At 45.2% G+C, this 19,007-nt stretch overlaps 3 protein-coding genes across 6 annotated transcripts in view; 1 reads left to right on the top strand and 2 right to left on the bottom strand.

The window, feature by feature from the left end:
• Positions 1–958: 958 nt before the first annotated feature.
• On the bottom strand, positions 959–7,451 carry LOC139827299 (Friend virus susceptibility protein 1-like). Its single transcript, XM_071805304.1, has 2 exons — positions 1,969–7,451; positions 959–1,726 (listed from the first exon to the last, which is right to left on the bottom strand). The coding sequence occupies exon 1, from the start codon at positions 6,814–6,816 to the stop codon at positions 5,242–5,244; it is 1,575 nt and encodes a 524-aa protein (XP_071661405.1). The 5' UTR covers positions 6,817–7,451; the 3' UTR covers positions 959–1,726; positions 1,969–5,241.
• Positions 7,452–7,567: 116 nt separating this feature from the next.
• On the bottom strand, positions 7,568–18,354 carry IDI1 (isopentenyl-diphosphate delta isomerase 1). 3 transcript variants are annotated; one of them, XM_071805307.1, is made up of 5 exons: positions 18,058–18,354; positions 13,330–13,493; positions 12,344–12,436; positions 10,852–10,982; positions 7,568–9,729 (listed from the first exon to the last, which is right to left on the bottom strand). In XM_071805307.1, the coding sequence occupies exons 2-5, from the start codon at positions 13,469–13,471 to the stop codon at positions 9,412–9,414; spliced, it is 684 nt and encodes a 227-aa protein (XP_071661408.1). In that variant the 5' UTR covers positions 13,472–13,493; positions 18,058–18,354; the 3' UTR covers positions 7,568–9,411. The 3 variants fall into 3 exon arrangements, with proteins under 3 accessions (XP_071661408.1, XP_065685970.1, XP_065685971.1); XM_065829898.2 differs by lacking the exon at positions 18,058–18,354 and adding an exon at positions 14,639–14,832; XM_065829899.2 differs by lacking the exon at positions 18,058–18,354 and adding an exon at positions 14,639–14,832 and having other exon boundaries at positions 13,330–13,490.
• Positions 18,355–18,373: 19 nt separating this feature from the next.
• Positions 18,374–19,007, top strand: part of WDR37 (WD repeat domain 37) — a 45,224-nt gene continuing 44,590 nt past the window's right edge. For both annotated transcript variants that reach the window (XM_065829894.2, XM_065829897.2), the window contains exon 1: positions 18,374–18,546. The gene's annotated coding sequence lies outside the window, so the exon portion shown is untranslated. The remainder of the gene's footprint in view (positions 18,547–19,007) is intronic.

The following is a 19,007-nucleotide window of genomic DNA, read 5'->3' as shown; positions in this document are numbered from 1 at the left end:
TACGTTTAAATACGTTTAAAAATACGTGGTTTGTGTTAGCGGTTAAGATACTCGAATCTCAGAGGGGGAAAGTTCTGCTACCTTGATCCTGTGGTTCTAAGTAATACTATGAGGAATTTGTCCGTACCAGTGGCAGACATAAAAATAGTAGACATAAAAAATACCACTTGGTTCCTTTTTCTCACTAGTGATTTTTGTGTAGCATTAAAACACTTAAAGTTCTATATAAAATGAAATTTAAAATGAGGTTAAATCTAGAAAAGTGAAGTATTTGGTAATGAAGCTACCATCAGAATTAAAAAAGCACAGCTGTGTAAGGTGCTGCATCAGGGAGGTCTGGTTTTCTGTCCGCAAGTTAATTCTTTGATGCATAGTAAGTGACGAGTTTGTGTTGCAGATAAGGCTGAAGTTGGTGGGAAGGACGGGAGAATGACAAGTGCTGCACAAAGCCCCTGCACACATGCGGGACTGGTTTTAAATGAACCGGAGAAACACTCGCCAGCTCCATGAGCTGAGCGGTGCCTGAAGCTGCAGGGAGTCACTGCAGTTCTAGTGCTGACCTGTGTCTGGAATAACCCGGCTTCTCCAGAAACCCAAACCAGCACGGCCAGGGAAAGCTACAACCAACAACTTTTAATACTTTGGATTAATATTTCAGATATGTAGAAAATGAAAGTTACAGACTGGAACTTGTCCTGAGTTCGTGTCAATTATGCTACAGTCATCCTCTGCTTAGGAAGACATATTTCTCTTCAGAAGCTAATAGACAAAAATTCTGTCCCTGTTCAAGGCAAAGTATGTTGTCAAATGTGAAATATTCCCTATTTGTCCCTGGTTGGTCAAGAGCAAGGTAGGAATTATCCGAAGGTTAGTAAAATTATGCATTATAGATGTTTTTCCTGAGCAGTCCTTTGCGCACAAGCACAGGCACGTCGCAAGAAGAACCAGAGGCCACCAATGCAGTTGCAAAGAGCAAGTTTTATTTCAGTTACCTCTCTACTGGGGGATCTCCTTAGCCACACCTGAGCTCCCAGGCAGAGGCGACGTAAGCGGGGACGCAGGCGCTGGTCAGTTCAGCCCTGCTGGAAGATCATTAGGCCGGCTATGCTCACCTATATTTAAAGGCTTAGAGCAGATGCAGCCTCTTGCTGTGCTCTGCTCTTTCTCAAAACAAAGCAGGAATCTCAGACATGATAAGGTACTGTAGGGTTTCTCTCAGGCCTATGTTATCTCACACAGAGGTTCTACTTGTCCAGCACACAAGGTCAGTAAAACAATTAGTGTGATGTATGTGCTTTCTTTATACCCCAGCTGCGGGTCACTTGAGTGTGTTTACCTTTCTCCTCCTCGCCCAATCTTCCGCAATTCCCATACATTCCACCCCCTTGCCCAAGGGACCGTCTCTGCTGGGGCCAGAATAGCCAGAGGTGTTCACGTGAGCATGTAAAGTTCAGAACAGAGCAATTTACAGAGATACCCAACAAACACATATATAAAGAGAGAAAAGGAACAAATATATGTGTGCAATAATAGGCTGCATCTGGTGTCCCGTCCATCTTCTCAAGGAATGAGATGAGTCTTTCAGCCAGGCACTGTCAGTGGATTGCTTCATTTGATGTGTCAGTCCCACAAGTATTTAGGTGCTATCTTCCATTCTGGCTAGCTCGTTAGCTGTCTTGAAGTGGCACTTGCCTTAAAAAATCAGGGCAGCATCTTCAGCCACTACCTACCCAAGGAGAAAGAACAATGAGAAACATTACTGTTAAAAAAACAAACAAAAACCCTTGGCATAATACATATCTGTAACAGGACTATTGTGTTAATAAATGACAGTAAGAGATCTGCAGCTGTTAGTCTTGTGGAGGTGTGTCCTGCATATTACACTTGTAGCGTAGGGTTACAAGGCACAACGAGCCAGTTTGTGATAAGGGAGGAAAACAGGCGTCGTCTCCTTCCAGTAATACATACGCTGTTGCTCCAGCTCCTTCAGCTAGTATTACTCCGGGTTTGACAACCTGGTGTGGGGTAATTACCCACACAGACTGGAAAGCCGCGGACTGTGCTTTCTCAGATCGAACTTCAACACGATGTTGGGTCTGTGACACCAATAACACCATTCCAATGCTGTCTCCTCTAGACAAAGCACAGGTAGTCATTGAAGATACCTGAAATACAAGAACTCAAGAGTCCAATATTAGCAAAGGATGCAACTTAAGAGGAGAAGTCAGAGTACACAACCATACAGCATTCTCAGGAGTTACTATGTGGACTTTCACATCCAGATTAATAGGTTGCAGTCCCACTTTGCAGTCCATTGGGGTGAATAATTCCATTTCTCCTGTAGTTAGTATTTTGGGAGAAATACCATCTGGAAGAATTTCAATCACACCATGTTTTGTACTGGGGGTGTTGTGATGCAATCATAGGATGTTCGATTATGGATAATCTGACTGTTAAGCAAGAAAACTGCTTTAGTCAGATGTGGGCTCCAATGTTGCAAAGTTTTAATACTGGTTAGTTTTTTCAATTGTTCCTTCCATATCCCATTCATCCTTTCAGTTAAACCATTGGCCTGGGGATGATATGGAATGTGAAACAACCAGTCTATCCCTAACCCTTGAGCCCAGTCTTGTACATTACATCCACTAAAGTGTGTCCCTTGGCCACTCTGTATTTGATGGGGAGGTCTGTAGTGATAGATGAGTTGTTCTAGCGCCTCAATTGTATTGTGCTGATTAGCATGTTTAGTGGGTTGGCAAATAATAACCCTGATACTGTATCCACAGCAGTGAATACATATTGCCACCCCCTATTTGGGGGTGAGGGGCCCACATATCAACTTGCCAGGTATTCAAAGCCCACTGACCATGCTTCATCTGTCCCCACAGCCTACATAGTGCTCTCAGGTGTAACTGTGTACAAGTAGCGCAATTACGTGCACATGACATATAAGCATGTAGTGGCAAAGGGGTTTGGTTATGAGCAATGTCCCATGCACGTGCAGCAGAAGCTGAGCGATGACCACAAGCAATATGTGCATTTAAAGCCTGAGCATGTATGTCGGCAGAGGTCACCTCATCTACCTCTGTTGTTCTGTGGCTCAAGTGAGTCATATTTTTGATGAGCTAAAACATGTCTCACTTTCAAAGGAGATGTCTGTACATGCTGCCAAATTTGTTGCCATATATCTGCCCCCCATATAGGTTATCTCTGTACATGCCAGTTGTCCTGGGCCCAGCAGGGCAACCACATTGTGAGAGTTTTGTATACTACCCAACTATCAGTATATAAATAATGTGCCCTCCCTTCCAGGGTAGCAAGGGATGCTGCAATCAGTTCAGCCCACTGACTAGGGGCCTGCACACCCGTTTGCCATAATATTATGCCTGGTAAAGGAGCGTAGGCAACCACCCTCCATTGCCTCTGTCCAGTTGCAGTGTATGTTGCCCTGCCATCAGTAAACCAAGCACCCTCCTTGTGCTCTTCTGTTAACTCGTCGTAAGGGGGAGCCTCTGCCACAGGAGAGGTCGGGATGTCTCCTAGGGGAAGAGTTTCCCCAAGTGCAGGCACATGATTAAATGATATTGTACCAAGAAGGGTGGCATGTGGAGTAGTCACATGTGAGTTTCCTGCTAAAAATCGTTGCTGCAGATAGTGTTTCCACTTCCAGTGTGTAGCTGCCTGAGCTACTCCTGCATGGGCCCTAACAGAGTCATCTGCAACCCAGCCATGAATAGGTATGCGGTTGTGTAGCTATACTATCTTGACCTGTGGTTCTTTCAGTTTCCTGCAGTGCTCAAACAACAGCCAGAATCTGTTTTTCCATTGGGGTATAATGAGTAGCAAACCCTTGCAGTGCTTTAGACCAGAACCCTAAGGGGTTTCTTCTGATTTTTTGGTCCAGTTATCTGCCACAATCCCCAAGAGACTACATCATCCACAATTGTTACTTCTAGTTCAAAAGGACATCCTTGCCTGGGAGTATATAATCATGCATGTTCAATCAAGGCACTTTTACAGGCATCAAAAGCTTCTTGTCGTTGTTTGGTCCACTGCCAGATAGCCTTCTTTCTAGTTAGTTTCTGCAGAGGACTCATTAAAATTGCAAAATGCAGGATAAAAGTCCTCCAATACCCCAGAAGTCCCAACAAGGTCTGTAACTGCTTTACCGTGGTTGGTACGGTAAATTGCTGAACTGTCTGCTGCATTTATTTGGTATTGCCTTAAACTGCCCATGCCAGATGACCCCAAGAACTGTACAGTGGTACTAGGGCCCTCTATTTGCTTTGGACTGATTGTCCAGCCCCAGTTCTGCACATGTGACTGCAATGACTCAGCAGCTGCTTCAATTTCTTGTTGTGACTCTGCCATAAGCAAGAGATCATCAATATGATGGTATACAGTAAGAGTACCTGACCCTGGTGCTACATCAGCTGCTGCCATTTGATGGCACATAAAGGGGCTGTGCTTGTATCCTTGGGGCAGTACCTGAAGGGTATATTGCTTTTGCTGCCAGGTAAAAGCAAACTGGTCTTGACTGTCTAGGGCAATGGCAATTGAAAATAAACCATTAGGAATATCTAGTATCATTTTCCATGGCAATAAGTTCTTGCCAATTTTTTCTATGAATGTAACTGTATCTGGCACCGTAACTGCAAGGGTGACTTTATTAAATTCTCTATAGTCTACAGTTATTCTCCAAGTGCCATCTGTTTTTCAAACAGGCCAGATAGGATTATTCAAAGCTGTCATGGGTTCTTTAATGATCCCCACTTGCTGGAGTGCCCAAATAGTCTCGATAATTTCTTCCTCCCCCCAGGATGCAATATTGTTTTATAGTCACCATCTTGGCAGGTGCAGGCAGCACAACAGGATCCCATTTTGGGAATCCACGCAAAACAGTTACAGACCGGATAGCAAATCCTGTGCAGAGAGAGCTGAAAGAAAACGACCATTTAAGGTTTCAACCATCCGCCCTGCTAGGACGTCAATACCCAGGATATATTCTTTAATTGGGGCAATCAACACCGTTGCGGTAAATGGCTTGGCATTTGTGATTGTGAGGGTAACAGTAGCTTAGAGAGCAGGGGTCGGATGTAGTGTCTTTGTTCTTAACATCACTATGTAACACCGGGACCTCAGCCCCCCTATCCACCAGAGCTAACACACTCAAAATCCCCCCAGACCGCCCCTCTATAGTTAAAGGAATGTAAGGGCGTTGGTCCCCCTCACGATAGGAAGCTACAGTGGCGGCAACCTCGGGGGACCCGCCGAACCTTCAGTTCCGCAGTTTAGGCAACTGCCAAGCAGCGCCTTGCTTTGAAGCGGCAGGCGGGGTGGAGGGAGGGTGCGGGGGGGCCGACGGGCTGGAATCGGCTGGCTTTTTGCTGTAGGTATTAACTTTCGCCAGCGGCAAAACAGTTCTGCTGTTGACAGCCCACTTAGTTCCGACCGTGGGACGCCAGCCTGTAAAAGGTCATGCCCCATCTGTTTCCTCGTCACCTGTGCTGTAGACCCTTTTGATTTTGCTGACTTTCCCTTGTTCACCATTCGGACAGAGGGTCCTGAGAGCACAATTTCAAGATCTTTCATGGCAGTCACCAGAGCACCTACATTACACGCAGCAGCTTGTATTGTTGATATAAGGCAAGGTTTCACCGAGACAGGTGCTCCCTTCAACAATTCCATTCTGATACTTCTTGTGATCGGTATATTATCTGGACTAGTCCCCGTCAACAATGCGTGAGCCATTCCCATTTGCCGTAGCAAAGTGATACCATCTGATATTGTAGACCAGCTACTGAGAGAAGACATTAACTCCCTAGGGTCTGTATGTGTTCTTAAAACTGCTGCACACAACCACTGATATACTGTAGGTGCGGTAATGTCTTGTCCATCTGCATTTCTAATATTCCGCAGATGGACAAATTCTCTTTGTATCGAATCATTCTTAGATATAGGACATAACAGATCCTTTTCAGCCGCTAACAAGTGGATTGATGCAGCTCCATTATCCCAGGCTCGCAAAAGCCACTCCAGTATATCTTCCCCATTTTTTTGCTGATAAAGCTCCAAAAACTCTCTTAACTCTTTCGGAGTAGAAGTACGTGCAAGCTGTACCCTCCCATCTGCCTGTTCCAGCTTTCCCATCATCTGTAGGAGGGGTCGTGCCTGCACCACGTCCCTTCCATTTGAATCTGAATCCAACTCAAATTCAACTTCAGAATCCGAGGATGCACTGCAAATATTTCCATCCCATTCGTTGGGATCCCAGGAATGTTTCATGGTGAGAGCACGAACCTCGGAAATCGAAACTCTACGTGACCCATGTTTATCTCGCCGTTTATTAGCAATACGCGCTACCAAACAGTCCACCTTGTCCTGCAACCCAGAGCAGCGCTCTGATTGAGATGCAATTACTTCATGTGCTATCGCCTTTGCCTCTCGCAAAGTCTCAGTTGCATCCTTTAAAGTCACAATTTCCTTCTCTAAATCTGCGACTTTACTCCGTAATACAACAACTTCACGATTAAGAGATCTAAGACCAGCAACAAATAGCCATCCCAATCTTCCCGCTAACTTGCGAGAAGATTTACAAGCCGCTCTCCATGGAAACTTTAGTATGGCCGCTTCAATTCCCTGAGGAGTAACCACCCCCCCTTCCTCAATCTCTGGCCATTCCTCCGGCGGAGCCAATTCATACAGAAGAGCAGCCACGGGGGTCCAGGGCTCCGTCCTGGGCCACCCTGGAATATGGGGAGTCACCCGTGAGGCCTCCCCTGTCCCTGGTGGTTTTTTTTTAAAAAGCCACGGCATGGCTGTTTCTAGCGACCGCCGGCTACGCCCAATGTGCGCACAAGCACAGGCACGTCGCAAGAAAAGCCAGAGGCCACCAATGCAATTGCAAAGAGCAAGTTTTATTTTAGTTACCTCTCTACTGGGGGATCTCCGTAGCCGCACCTAAACTCCCAGGCAGAGGTGACACCAGCGGGGATGCAGGCGCTGGTCAGTTCAGCCCTGTTGGAAGATCATTAGGTCGGCTATGCTTGCCTGTATTCAAAGGCTTAGAGCAGATGCAGCCCTTGCTGTGCTCTGCTCTTTCTCAAAACAAAGCAGGAATCTCAGACATGATAAGGTACTGCAGGGTTTCTCTCAGGCCCATGTTATCTCACACAGAGGTTCTACTTGTCCAGCACACAAGGTCAGTAAAACAATTAGCGTGATGTATGTGCTTTCTTTATACCCCAGCTGCGGGTCACTTGAGCGTGTTTACCTTTCTCCTCCTCGCCCAATCTTCCGCGATTCTCATACAAATACCCTTAAAATGTGCAATTTTAAAGATTAAACTGGAATTCAGTGAAATATGCATGTAAAACAAAAACCCAATAATGTAAGGGGGAAGAATCCTTAAATTATTATTTTTAAACTATCTTTAAATACAACAGGGTAAGATGAGTGCTCAGACGTCAGCTTTAGCATATTGGTGAATCATCTGCAAATCCATGTTGTTTTCCTCATCTACACTGTGTAATAAATTCAGTATGAAAAACGTAATGCTGCAAAGAAGTTCAATGTCAAGAAAAACTTTATTGTCAAAAGTTTAGAGGGATTTTGTAGAACTGTTTAGCAAAACTTTGCTTTCAGCTTCCTTATGCACGTTATTTCTACTTCAGGATAACTTTGTCAGCTTTGCTCCAAGCTGGCCCTTTGAACTAGAAAAAGAGAATGTTGCCAAAATAAATCTGTGCCCTGCTCCCTGCACTGTGCTGCTTCAGTGACAGCTAACAGGCATCGTGTTGTTTATAGTGTAGTAACGGCAGAGATTATTTTCCATGTGGCTCAATGTCTGGAAAGACAACAACAGTCCAAGGCTTTAAGTTAGGTATTTTCATCATAATCTTCAGATAATATTTTAAGTATATGAAAAGTAGTGTATTACCCAGGTCACATGGCTGATGGCGCTGAGTTCAGGAGCTGTTACATTGCGGTTACTGTTCCCTCACGCACTGTCATTTGCTTCCAGACAATTCATCAATTCAGGTGAACATAAAACAACCAAAACCTCTCAGTGTTGAACCACTAGAGATGCTTCAGAAACAGAAATGTTTGCCACTGGAAAAACGTAGCCAGGCACAGACTAGTTACAGCCTTGGTTTATATGCCAGGAGAAAGGGGCATGAACAACATCCTCTATCAAGACACCTCTGGGAGAAGATGGAGACAGTAGTGTGCTAACAGAAGAAATCATAATTAAGCTTTTTTTTGGAGGGGAGGGAGAACCAAAATCTTTAATTCAAATTGAGATACCCTTGATTATTTGTCTTATTAAATACAGCCTTCCATTTTACTTGTTACTCACAATTGACTGCAAGATCAAAAAGGATTAGTTCTTGCATCCTGATCCAGTTTCTGATTAACTGAAATTAAGACCTAGTGTAAGCCTAGTGTAAGCAATCCTGAATTCCAGAATTCAAGGGGATTGAGATTTCTGGGAATGACTATTACAGTAGATGTTGCAGGAAAGACAAGCTTGTATCACGGTGCCTTTGTTGTCTGGAAAATGGGGAAGAGTCACTGGGTGCATATCCCTCTCCAAAGCCAGGCTACTTCCTATATGCAATAGATATCCTTACATCAGGTATAATTAACACCCTGCTTTTTATTTTTTAAGAGACCTCCAGTACTCAGCCATCAACTAACCAGAAAAGGCTGGTGGGGAAAAAGCCCAATGCAACCCCCCCCAGAGTTTATAATCTAAAACTATGACACATGTTGCAGCACTTCAAAGTGAAACTCGGTCCACACAGAGAATCCAATTACTTGAACTTCTATGTGTTTGGTTAATTATAGAATACAGTAGCTAAAAAAACATGCTTTCTGCAAATAAAATCATCCTGAATACTTTGAATTAATTGATTTTTTTTTTCTTCAGGCAACTAGTTTTCTCATTATCAGTGCAGAACTCAAATTAATTTCTAATTGTTGTTTGAGAGGGTGCAGCCACAGGACGCTGGGAATGTGCCAGCTCTGCTGGATGAGGTGGGCAGGCGGTGCCCGAAGCCCCAGCCAGCGTGTGCCGTTACACAAGAAGGAAGAGCAAACTGGCACACGCAGGCTGTGGGTCTCTCCTATCGTACCAGGTAATGGAGAAACATGAATCCAGGAGGTATTTATGTTACCATTGTCCATTTTACATGAGATCAAGCTTAACTCACCTAAGAGGAACAGGGCTGGGGGGAAGAGGAAGTGATGAGAGAAGAAAAAACATTTGCTACAACCATTGCTCTATGAAGTTATTTGTTAAACATGCTCCAGGTGGACCGATTTTCTGCACTCAAGAGTCACGAGTTACCATAGTATTAATGAGACAGCACATCGCTGCTGGTCTTCCATATCTTCTAGCCCCCCAATTTACATCCTGTGTATTTTTTCATGATCAACAAATTTGTTCAAGTTGGATAAGTTATCCCACCACTTAAAAAGAAAAGTCTCTGCAATTAGTTTAAACCATGGAGTAATCTTAACTTCGTTCTTGGAGGCTTTGTCCAAGAGCTGTTTCAATTCTTTCTGTGTCACGTAGCAGTAGCTTTGGATCTCATTGGGGTCGGGATTCAGCGTTACATCCTTCTGTACAAACAAGATATAGTCTATCTCATGTTCACCCCAGATCCCGTCAGACTTGGCCTTGTAGTGAATTCGTGTCAGATAGGAGATTTCTTCTGGAGGTACCTACAACCAAAACACTTGTCAGAACCAGTGCCGAACCCCAACAACTGCACTGCTGGGCATTGCAGAAGAACTATCGGCTATTACCCCTTCCTTAACAATTATTTTCCCCCCCAAGTGTACAATTTCAGTGTACTTCTTCACAAAGAATTACTACAAAAATTTTTTATTGCACTTTGATGACATTAATTGCACATTTCTCTAATTTGGCTTACCCTGTAATATTTTTAGAGGATTTATTCTACATAGTAAGTTTAAAATATGTTTAGCAGACCTTAACAGACACTTACTGAAGTGCTGATGAACACGAACACCTGCACCTACCCCTCCCCTCCCAAGAAAAAGACTTGATGACTACTCAGCTCATCTGTCTGCATGGACAGATGGCACATAACCCTGCTCTACCAGGGATCTGTGCAAGTTGCAGACCAGGTAATGAGTTCTGGGACAAGCTAACCATGGTGTTTCCCACCAGCGTGCTGCTTCTCCCGTGTCCCATGACCCAAACGGAATCAGTTACAAAATACGGAAAGAGATTTTGACCACGAGCATAATTGAGGCAGCTTCCCCTGCTCTCTGTGCGCTTCCAAAGTGCCACTAGAGGGAAAAGCAGCCAGCAGTGGCTGTGGGACTGTTCTGCAAGAAGCAACGAGTGCCCAGACCACCCTTCTTCCCAAAGAACACTTGGGATTGCAGAGGGACTTGTAGATGGGCCTTGGCAGCAGCTCACAGTGACGCCCTCCCGCTGTACAGAGCATGTCCAGCACTCAGCTGTCAGCCTGGAGAACGATGGCACGTCCCCTTCCCTGGGACAGCAGGACAAAGCAAGACAGCCTGCCCTGGCACCCACAGTCACACATGAAGCAACACGATCCCTCCTTACAGTGTGATTTACTCTTTGGCTTGTATTTAGTTTGAGCAGTGTAATATTCTAAAACACTATTTACCAAGAGAAGCTTTTGAGACTCTGGAATATAGATAAAGAAGTCTCAAAGTCACTAAGTTCTCTGTATCTCAAAAGTTGAATTATCTTTCAGGTTTCAGGCTGACGCTGTCTGTCAGATGCAGTTAGTCTGTAAATTGGCAAAGACTGGCAAGAATTCCTGTTTCTCCCACTCCCTTTACCTGCTCCATGGGAATTCCTAATTCTGCTTTCAGCCGCCGCTGTGCTGCTCTCCGAACCCCAATGGCATCATTTTCTTCCAGTTCTAGTGGATGGCTTAGGGGATGACTGCAACAAGTGTTGGTAAAACAATCTGCAAGAAGTTTGTATCAGTACATTTTTTGATGCATATAAAGCATCAATAAAAAACATTTTAAAAAAGCCCAAAAAACAAACACCACACCACACTAAAAAAACCCACTAGAGACACAGAATAGTTATACAACACATCAGAGCTTTGTTTCCCTTTGCAGAGAAGAGTCAGGGAGAAAGGAGGATATTTTCACCTCTTATTTTTCCTTACATATTTTGCACCAGGATTTGCCTCTAGGCGGGTACTACTTTGCAGGTGAGTGTTTGATGCACGTGAAAACACACATTCTCATACCTGAGATAGCATCTACTTACACAGCCAGTTTATGAAGACCTTGTTTATCCCACAAATGCTAGTTAAAATTACTTTCGGGAGTTTATTTGCAATAGAATGTTGGAAATACTCCCAGAGCTTCAAGACCAGCTGACAGCAAGCGTAAGTAAATAAACAGTTTATGCTGTGTTTAAAGGACAGACCCTCTGTACTCTGTTGCAAGTATAGCAAAAATTACTTTCAGTTATGTAAAGTAACTGTGAATGGCCAACCTTTTATCTGCAAAGGTCTAGCTCAAGCGCATCTAAAATAGAGTCAGATTACGTGCAAACTACACTCAAGCATTTCGATTAGTTAGCAGTCAAGGAAAAAAATCATTTTTTAAACAATCTCTAAAGTAAAAATTCCCTTAGAAGAAAAAATAGGTGTTTCTCCCTCAAGTTGAAAAGGGTTAGAAACACTTGAATTTGTTTTCCATCCAAAATTCTGAAACAGACAGCCTTATGCATCCTCCAACACCTTGTGTAAGCTACTTCTCTTTCCTTCCACATCTTATTTTTATGCCTTTCCGTTTGCATTTGATAGTAACAGTTGAGGAGTCTTAAAAAATCATGCACTACGTGGTTTGGCCACACAGTCTCCCTTCTATAGGTAAAAAGGTGTTTGTTAAAACATACACAGATAAAGGTCCACATCTCACTGAAGCACAGTGCAACTGCTGCCAAGCAGCAGGGCCCACTACACATCGACTGCCCGTCTTCACAGGTGCAATGAGAACTCCCCACAGCGACCAGAGCAAGGGCTCCAACCGCACTAAACACGTCTCCAGGCTCTGCACTACATAAACAGGATCAAACATCTCAGGTAACAATCATTTCCCAACAACATGCAGAACAATAAGCTTAACTCACTTCAACTGCAAGATAAGTACATCTTGAACTCTTAGAAATATTTAGTAGTATTTCCTCTCCAAAGTAGTGAATTCTAAAACCTCAGAATGAGTTACACTGCAAGATCAGACCGACGTATTTTAAAAATATTGATTTAAATAAAACATTTTGGTAAATATAATGTATTTCATTACTAACCTGGAAATGTAATTTTTGCATTTGACCTCTGCTGCAGCAATAGTTTATTTTCTGTATTAAATAAGAAAACACTGAAAGCTCGGTGCAGTAAACCTAAAAATACACAAACAAACAAATACAGAGAGCTATTTAACAGAGGAGAAAAAAAAAACATATGAAGACAGTTTAAAGGCTTGAATGCCTTATTTTGGGGTAGCCTATTCTAAAATCCATATATGTTAAAGAACAAGGATTTTATAAAAAACTCAGAGTTACTATTTAGGTTTCTATGTCAGGTTATGCAAAACATTGAAATCAGAAAAGTGCTAAGAACAACAATGCAACAGAAGAGTTCTACTTAATCAGTTCACCATTCTGAAGATGCTAATTTTGGCAAGCTTTTAAGGAGGGCTCAGCATCCATAAATTAACTATCAAAAAGTGATGACTTAAAAATTCCTAAAAAACTGTAAGGAATTTCAAGATGCTTCAGGAATTGCAAGAGTACAATAGGCTCTCTTAAAAACAGTACCATTGCTGTTTTCTGCACCTTTTAGAGTTTATTATTCCTCAGTCTCCAGGAAGATGTTTCCCCCCGAGTACAGAAAAGGAGATCCCAAACTACTATGAGAGACTGATGAATCAGACCAAACTCAAATGAAACCCACAATCAATGAGAATGACAACAAAGCAAGTGGCATTCTTTAGGAAAACCTACATAGAATCAGGTGTCTATAATAGGAAACAATACTGTTTTATCACAAAAATGTGATTCAAAAATATTTATCAAGACATACAGTTTATATCCACAATCACACATTTCTCTCTCCAGTGGTGTGTTCCTCCACATTGCAGTATTGTACACTGGGGGAGGGCAGGGGGGTGGGAAGTACTTGCTCTGGTTTGATCAACACCCACCTGAGATTAAGGTTTTAATTTAATCATGGCTATATTTCTGAAAATATTCTGTCAACTTAAGGGTTCAATTAGAAGGTAAGCACGCTGTACCTTTATCAATATTTTCATTCAAGTGACAGTTTTTCTTGGTATCTGCTCCAATCTTATTATCATTTTCATCAATCAGGATGCACATCTCTGCCAGGAGCTGCACCTGCTGCTCATCCAGGTGATCTGTGTCTACTTCAGGCATCGTGATGGCAGTACACGTTCTACTGAAAAAAACAATGAAGAGTCATTCAGGAATACTAACATCTATAAGGTTCTGGGTAGAGTGTGAGAAATAATCACAAAGCTAGGCATCCAACGCGGCTTAAATCATGCACCAATTATATTTTTGGGGTTTTACATGCCTTTGGATTTCTGAAACTTCCTACTCACAATACCAAATGTTGCAATGTGAGGTGTAGGTGTTTAGAAGATTTCTTTTTTGTTTCTCTGAAACTCCATCCAGCAGCTGCTGCAGAACAGATGTGCCAAGTGGGCTGCTAGTATAAGAAATCCAATGTCAGATTTCACCCAGGGTAAATTTCACCTTGTGTCACCCCACAGCCAATGTGTGCTCTGCACACACTGCCGGGTTACATTCCCCATGCCGGATCTCTCTGTATTTTCTGCTTAGTGATATCTGTATTATGTTCTGGTTTTAGTTCAGCTCTCGCTGCCCTCTTTAAAGCTCCTTATTCACAGCCTCAGGTGAGATGCAAGCCTGTTAGCACTGCCATGGGAGCTGAAATTGTGCACCCATGACATTCAAATGGAACCAAAATCCATGAACAACATTCGACCCAACTCAGTTCAGACCCCAGTGAGGGACACTGATGCAGGTGGCAAAACTGTGGCAGGCTGCAGGAATCCGGACCAATTTTCAGGGAAAGTTGGGACGATGGTTCTACTCATATGCCCTGGTGAGATCACACCTGAAATATTGTGTCCAGTTCTGGGCCCCTCAGTTCCAGAAGGACAGGGAACTGCTGGAGAGAGTCCAGCGCAGGGCAACAAAGATGATGGAGTGGAGCATCTCCTGTGTGAGGAAAGGCTGAGGGAGCTGGGTCTCTTTAGCTTGGAGGAGACTGAGGGGTGACCTCATTAATGTTTATAAATATGTAAAGGGTGAGTGTCAGGAAGATGGAGCCAGGCTCTTCTCAGTGACGACCAATGACAGGACACGGGGCAATGGGTACAAACTGGAACACAGGAGGCTCCACATCCCCCGCAGACACGCTCCCCTCAGCTCCCACCGCGCACCCCTCCACCGCCTCCTCAGCAGTCGCCTCCGCTCCCCTCTGCCCAGCCCCGGACCCTAGCAGCCCCTTCCCCCGCGGGGAGCGGCCGCCGCCGCTCCGTTCCGCTGCCTCACCTGTGGGCTCGGGCCTTCCCCCCGCAGAGGATGGTGTAGGACGCGAGCGGCCGATGGCAGCGCTGCCCCTCAGGGACGGCGGCTCCGCGGCGGCCGCCACTAAGGGCCCAGCGCAGCACGCGCCACATCGCCCGTCACGCCGCGGCCGCCAATGGCAGCGCCCTCAAACACCGACGTCACCGCATCGCCCGATCGCCCCACTGCGGAGCGGGCTGCCCAGGAGGAGGGACTAACACTGACAGAGGGAAAAGGCGTCGGGTGCAGCCAACCGCAGCGCAGCTACTTGAAGGCACTGACCAATACGATGAAAGGATAAATAGAGCTAGCCAATGGGAGCGGCGGACAGGGTTACGGCGCAGCTCCGCCCAGTGTGCTCCGCTATTTCCGGCAGGCGGGCAGCAGGCTGCTCCCTGGCGGCGGCCGCAGAGGTGGGGGCCCAGGGCCGCGGCTCGGAGTGATACCCAGGCCCGCGGGGATGGGCCGGGCGGTGCTGGAGAGCGGTCTCCGGGCTTTCACCTGGGGAGCGAACTGCGTTACAGCGTGGTGTTGCTGTGACTTGCAAAGACGAAAGGCGCGCTTTTTTTTTTTTTTTTTTTTTTTGTCTCGGTAATCAGGAGGTTTGAGTATTTCTAACGTTAAACACTGCTGTTTGTCTTTCACCCATCTGTGAAAACTTGAATTTCTGATCAGTTCTGAGGCCATTCTTAAAGGTAGATGCCATCACTACGAGGCTGTAGAGTCGAGGGGCTTTTTGGCAGCATGTTTAATCTTTTTCTTTGCTCCATTGTAGCATCCCTCGAATTAAAGTGGTTAAGTGTGCACACAGGTCACAGTCTGCGGCACTCCTGAGGTGGGGAACGCTGGCCAGTTGTCTTTCCTCCTTTAGTGCAGCTGTGGTTTGTAGAAGACAGTTACTGTGTTAGTTGAGCTCTGAAATTGCCTTGCTCGTTAATTTCTTAAGGGGACAGAGAAAGTTTCTGGATAGGAAGCATGGGCAAGATGTCAAGATGAACCACTGACCTTGGGTAGCCCCAGATACACACAGATACCCAAGGAAAATTAAGGCTTTTTATCCCCACTCTTCACATCCAACCTGCCTCTTTTTAAGCTTTCTGTTCTAATGTTTAAGACCTCCAGCTCACCCTTCTCCAGTATCATTGTTCCTGGTCTCCCTGAAGAATCCATTTTGGAAGTCTGCTCCTGCCCTGGAGTCACAGTTCTTCCAAAAACACTTGTCTAGGTGATATGCTTATGTGCACAGCAAGCAGCAGCCTGGGTTTTATGTGAATTGAGAGGTGAATGCTTGCTGGTCCTAACTAATCTGGTGTTGTTTGCTTGAATCTTTTTTTTTAGAAGGCCTGTTTCAGGAAATTGGTTTGCTTCAGCTAACTTCAGAGAAGGCAGATGGCTTTGCAGTAAAAATGTAATACCTGTATGCTAAATATATAAGTAGGATGTTGCATTTGCATTTAGTTTTGCTATCTCAGGCCTGATGGAAAGAGTGCTATGATGGATGGCTTCCAAATATTTTTGTACAGCATGATTTTTGTACAGCATTAATGATACAGGAACTGGCTCTTTTAGGAAGGAGTTATTAGGAGGTTTCCTGTAGGAGGGAAGAAATAACCTTGGAGTGCTTTTCTCCTCTACATCTGTTTTTTCTTTCTTTTGGTTGAAGGTCTGGAGAGGAGGCTTTGCTTTTTCCTGCTACTTTTCCAGGTTTTGAAAATCTTGATTTGAGAGATTCAATTATTATTTGTTCTGTTACTGGCTTCCTAAACTTTGTATCTTGTTTTCTCAAGTCCAGTTATGGGTGCACAAGTAGGTCTGGAAGGTGTGATATCCAAGACAACCAGACTTTGCCCCTCTGCTTACAGTAATGCCCATTTAAAAAGCTTCTCAGCTGTCAATAAGATGCTAACTAGTATTCCACCTTGTTTTCTTAGACTTCTGCATGGCTATCTATGCCTCTTGTTTTACAACTAGTAGCTTGTTTCAGTCTTTTGTTCTGTACTCGTTCCTATACATTACACAGTGCCTGCTACTCTCGTAGTACCATGACAAAACCAAACCTGTAACACGATGAGTGACAAGAGGCCACTTGCCATTCTTTTCCCATGAAAAAGAAACTGCATCCATAGAAGGCCTCTTCATTTTCAGATCAGAGACACCCCGTATCAAGTGAGAAGTTGTTTAAGACCCTGTCTTTCCATATGGCAGTATTTCGCATTTCTTCTTCATGGAAAAAAAAACAATTGTGATCTCTGTACTGCCCCCTGCTGCTAGAAAGTGAGCTGCTCCAGAAAATAAGAACATTGCCAAGTGTTTTCTTAGGAAAATCTCAAATGTGTAATCTTGTAGATAAAAATGTTATGGTACAGCAGAATTATATCAGGATGAAGTAATTTTGGTAGGAGTAATGAGGCTTAAACGTTTAGTTCGGAACTGGATAGCTGAGGACTGGATTTGTGACTTGGATAAGACAACTGAGAGAGCTGCAACTGCACCAGCTATAAAGAGAATTGACAGCAGCAAACTGGTACTTGGTCAGGTTATGTTTAGGTTTCCTCCCAAGCAACTCTGTTCTACCTTTTGTCCATCTTCTTTTGCCTGTTATGTCTCCCTCTTTTTCCCCTCTTTAAAGCCATTTAGCTTTTCTTTTTGCTCTCTTCTTTTCCCTTTTTGGTGGCTTTGAAGAAGGGAAAAGGTTAAAATTATGGGAACATCTCAACCAGTGCAGCTGGTTACCTTGTAGAATGACCTCTAGTGATGAAAAATATGCTAGTAAGTGGGTAAAACACACTATTTTTGACTGTGTTAATACAGCCGCAATTAAGTCTACTGCACAAAAGGAGGCAGACAGGAAAATGAAGACCAAAGAGAACTGCAGGCATACTTGTAGCTGGGAAGCACATGAAAAGAAAATGTATTTTCAGCCCTCACTCTGAGGCACATACTCGTGGCCTTTTCACAGACCTCTTCTGAGACAGCTAGATAGATCTTCAGGAAGAGAAAATAATTAGGCAAAGGCCTCTTTTGACTTTCACAATCTGCTACAATGAATTCACATACGAATTTTATGTGAAGGCTTCTTCTAAGTGTTAAGGAGCAAAGGAATTAATCACATTTCAATTATGTGTTGTAAGCTTCAAAGCAAACAGCCTACTTGCTGGATGTTGTGGTTAGCTTTGATTCGCTGTTTCTGTCGTACCGTCTGCAGATGAAGTGCAAACAGCCCGGATTCAGTATTTTCCACCCATTCCACATTAAAAAAAACAAACCAAAACAAAAAACAAAACCAAAAACCAAGGAATTCCAGTGGCATTTTGTGAAAGTTTAATCTCCCTTGTCGGTCCACTTGGGCAGTAGTTAGGATGAAACACAACTAAGGCTTTTAAATATCAGCATTAAATTAATACCTAGGAGGTGCAGGATTGAAGGGCAACCGTTGGATCACGGGGTGGTGCAGCCCCTGGCCCCCGTTCTTCCCAGTCTGAGGGCCTTGCTGCCATACTGGTGATTCTGCGTGTGTGGTGGCTCCGCGTCCGGTACCGCACCTCAGCTCCAGTGCCGCGCCTGCCGACTCAGGTACCGATCTACCGCGACCCTGAACGAGCCGTCCGATGGCGGCTCCTGCCCCGTTCCGGTGCCGTTTCCGAGCCCCGGGGCGGGAGGCCCGGCTGGCGCTGCCCGGCCCGTCGCCATGGATGCGAGCGGGGGCCGCGCGCTGCTTCCGCCCGCCGCCGGATGTGGCGGCGGGGGCTCCTCAGCAGAGCGGCGCTGCCGGAGCGCGGGGCCGGGTCGTCGCTGCCACCGTCGCCCCTCCCGCCTTCGCCCTCCTCCTTCTCCTTCCCCCGCCGCCTGCGGCCCTGCCCCTTCCCGCCCGCCGCCCCGGCTGTGGCTGACAGGTGAGTGCGGAGGGCCGCGGCGCCCCGCTCCCCTCACAGCAGCACGCAGACCCTCCGCCATCTTCCCGCCCAGCGAGACCCCCGCAGCCGGCGGCAGCTGGTTCCCTGCGGGGCTGTGGGCGGGCCTGGCCCGGCGCGGGAAGCGGCGGGGAAGGGCCGGGCCCCGGCTGGGGTCTGGGGGAAGCGCGGTCAGCGGGCGGTCACTGTGCGGAGCCGCCGCTTCTCGAGGCCCGCAGCGGGGAGCGGGCTCTGCTCCGCACCCCCGTCCTGTTCCGGGCTGTTTCCGCGTCAAATGGCTGGCACATTCGTTCTTAAAATCCGAAATAACTGAAAATCTGCCCTTCTTCCTCTTCTGTATGCTGCAATTATTATTATAATCATATTTTTTTTAAATGTTATTTATTTATTTATTTTGTAACGCTGGCAGCCCGAGGCTGTGAGGCTGCTGTCAGGTCTGCAGA

The sequence above is a fragment of the Patagioenas fasciata genome, chromosome 2, assembly GCF_037038585.1.
Source record: "Patagioenas fasciata isolate bPatFas1 chromosome 2, bPatFas1.hap1, whole genome shotgun sequence".
Taxonomy (NCBI): Eukaryota; Metazoa; Chordata; class Aves; order Columbiformes; family Columbidae; genus Patagioenas; species Patagioenas fasciata.
The sequence above is the reverse complement of the archived record's forward strand: the minus strand, read 5'-3'. Positions and strand labels throughout refer to the sequence as shown.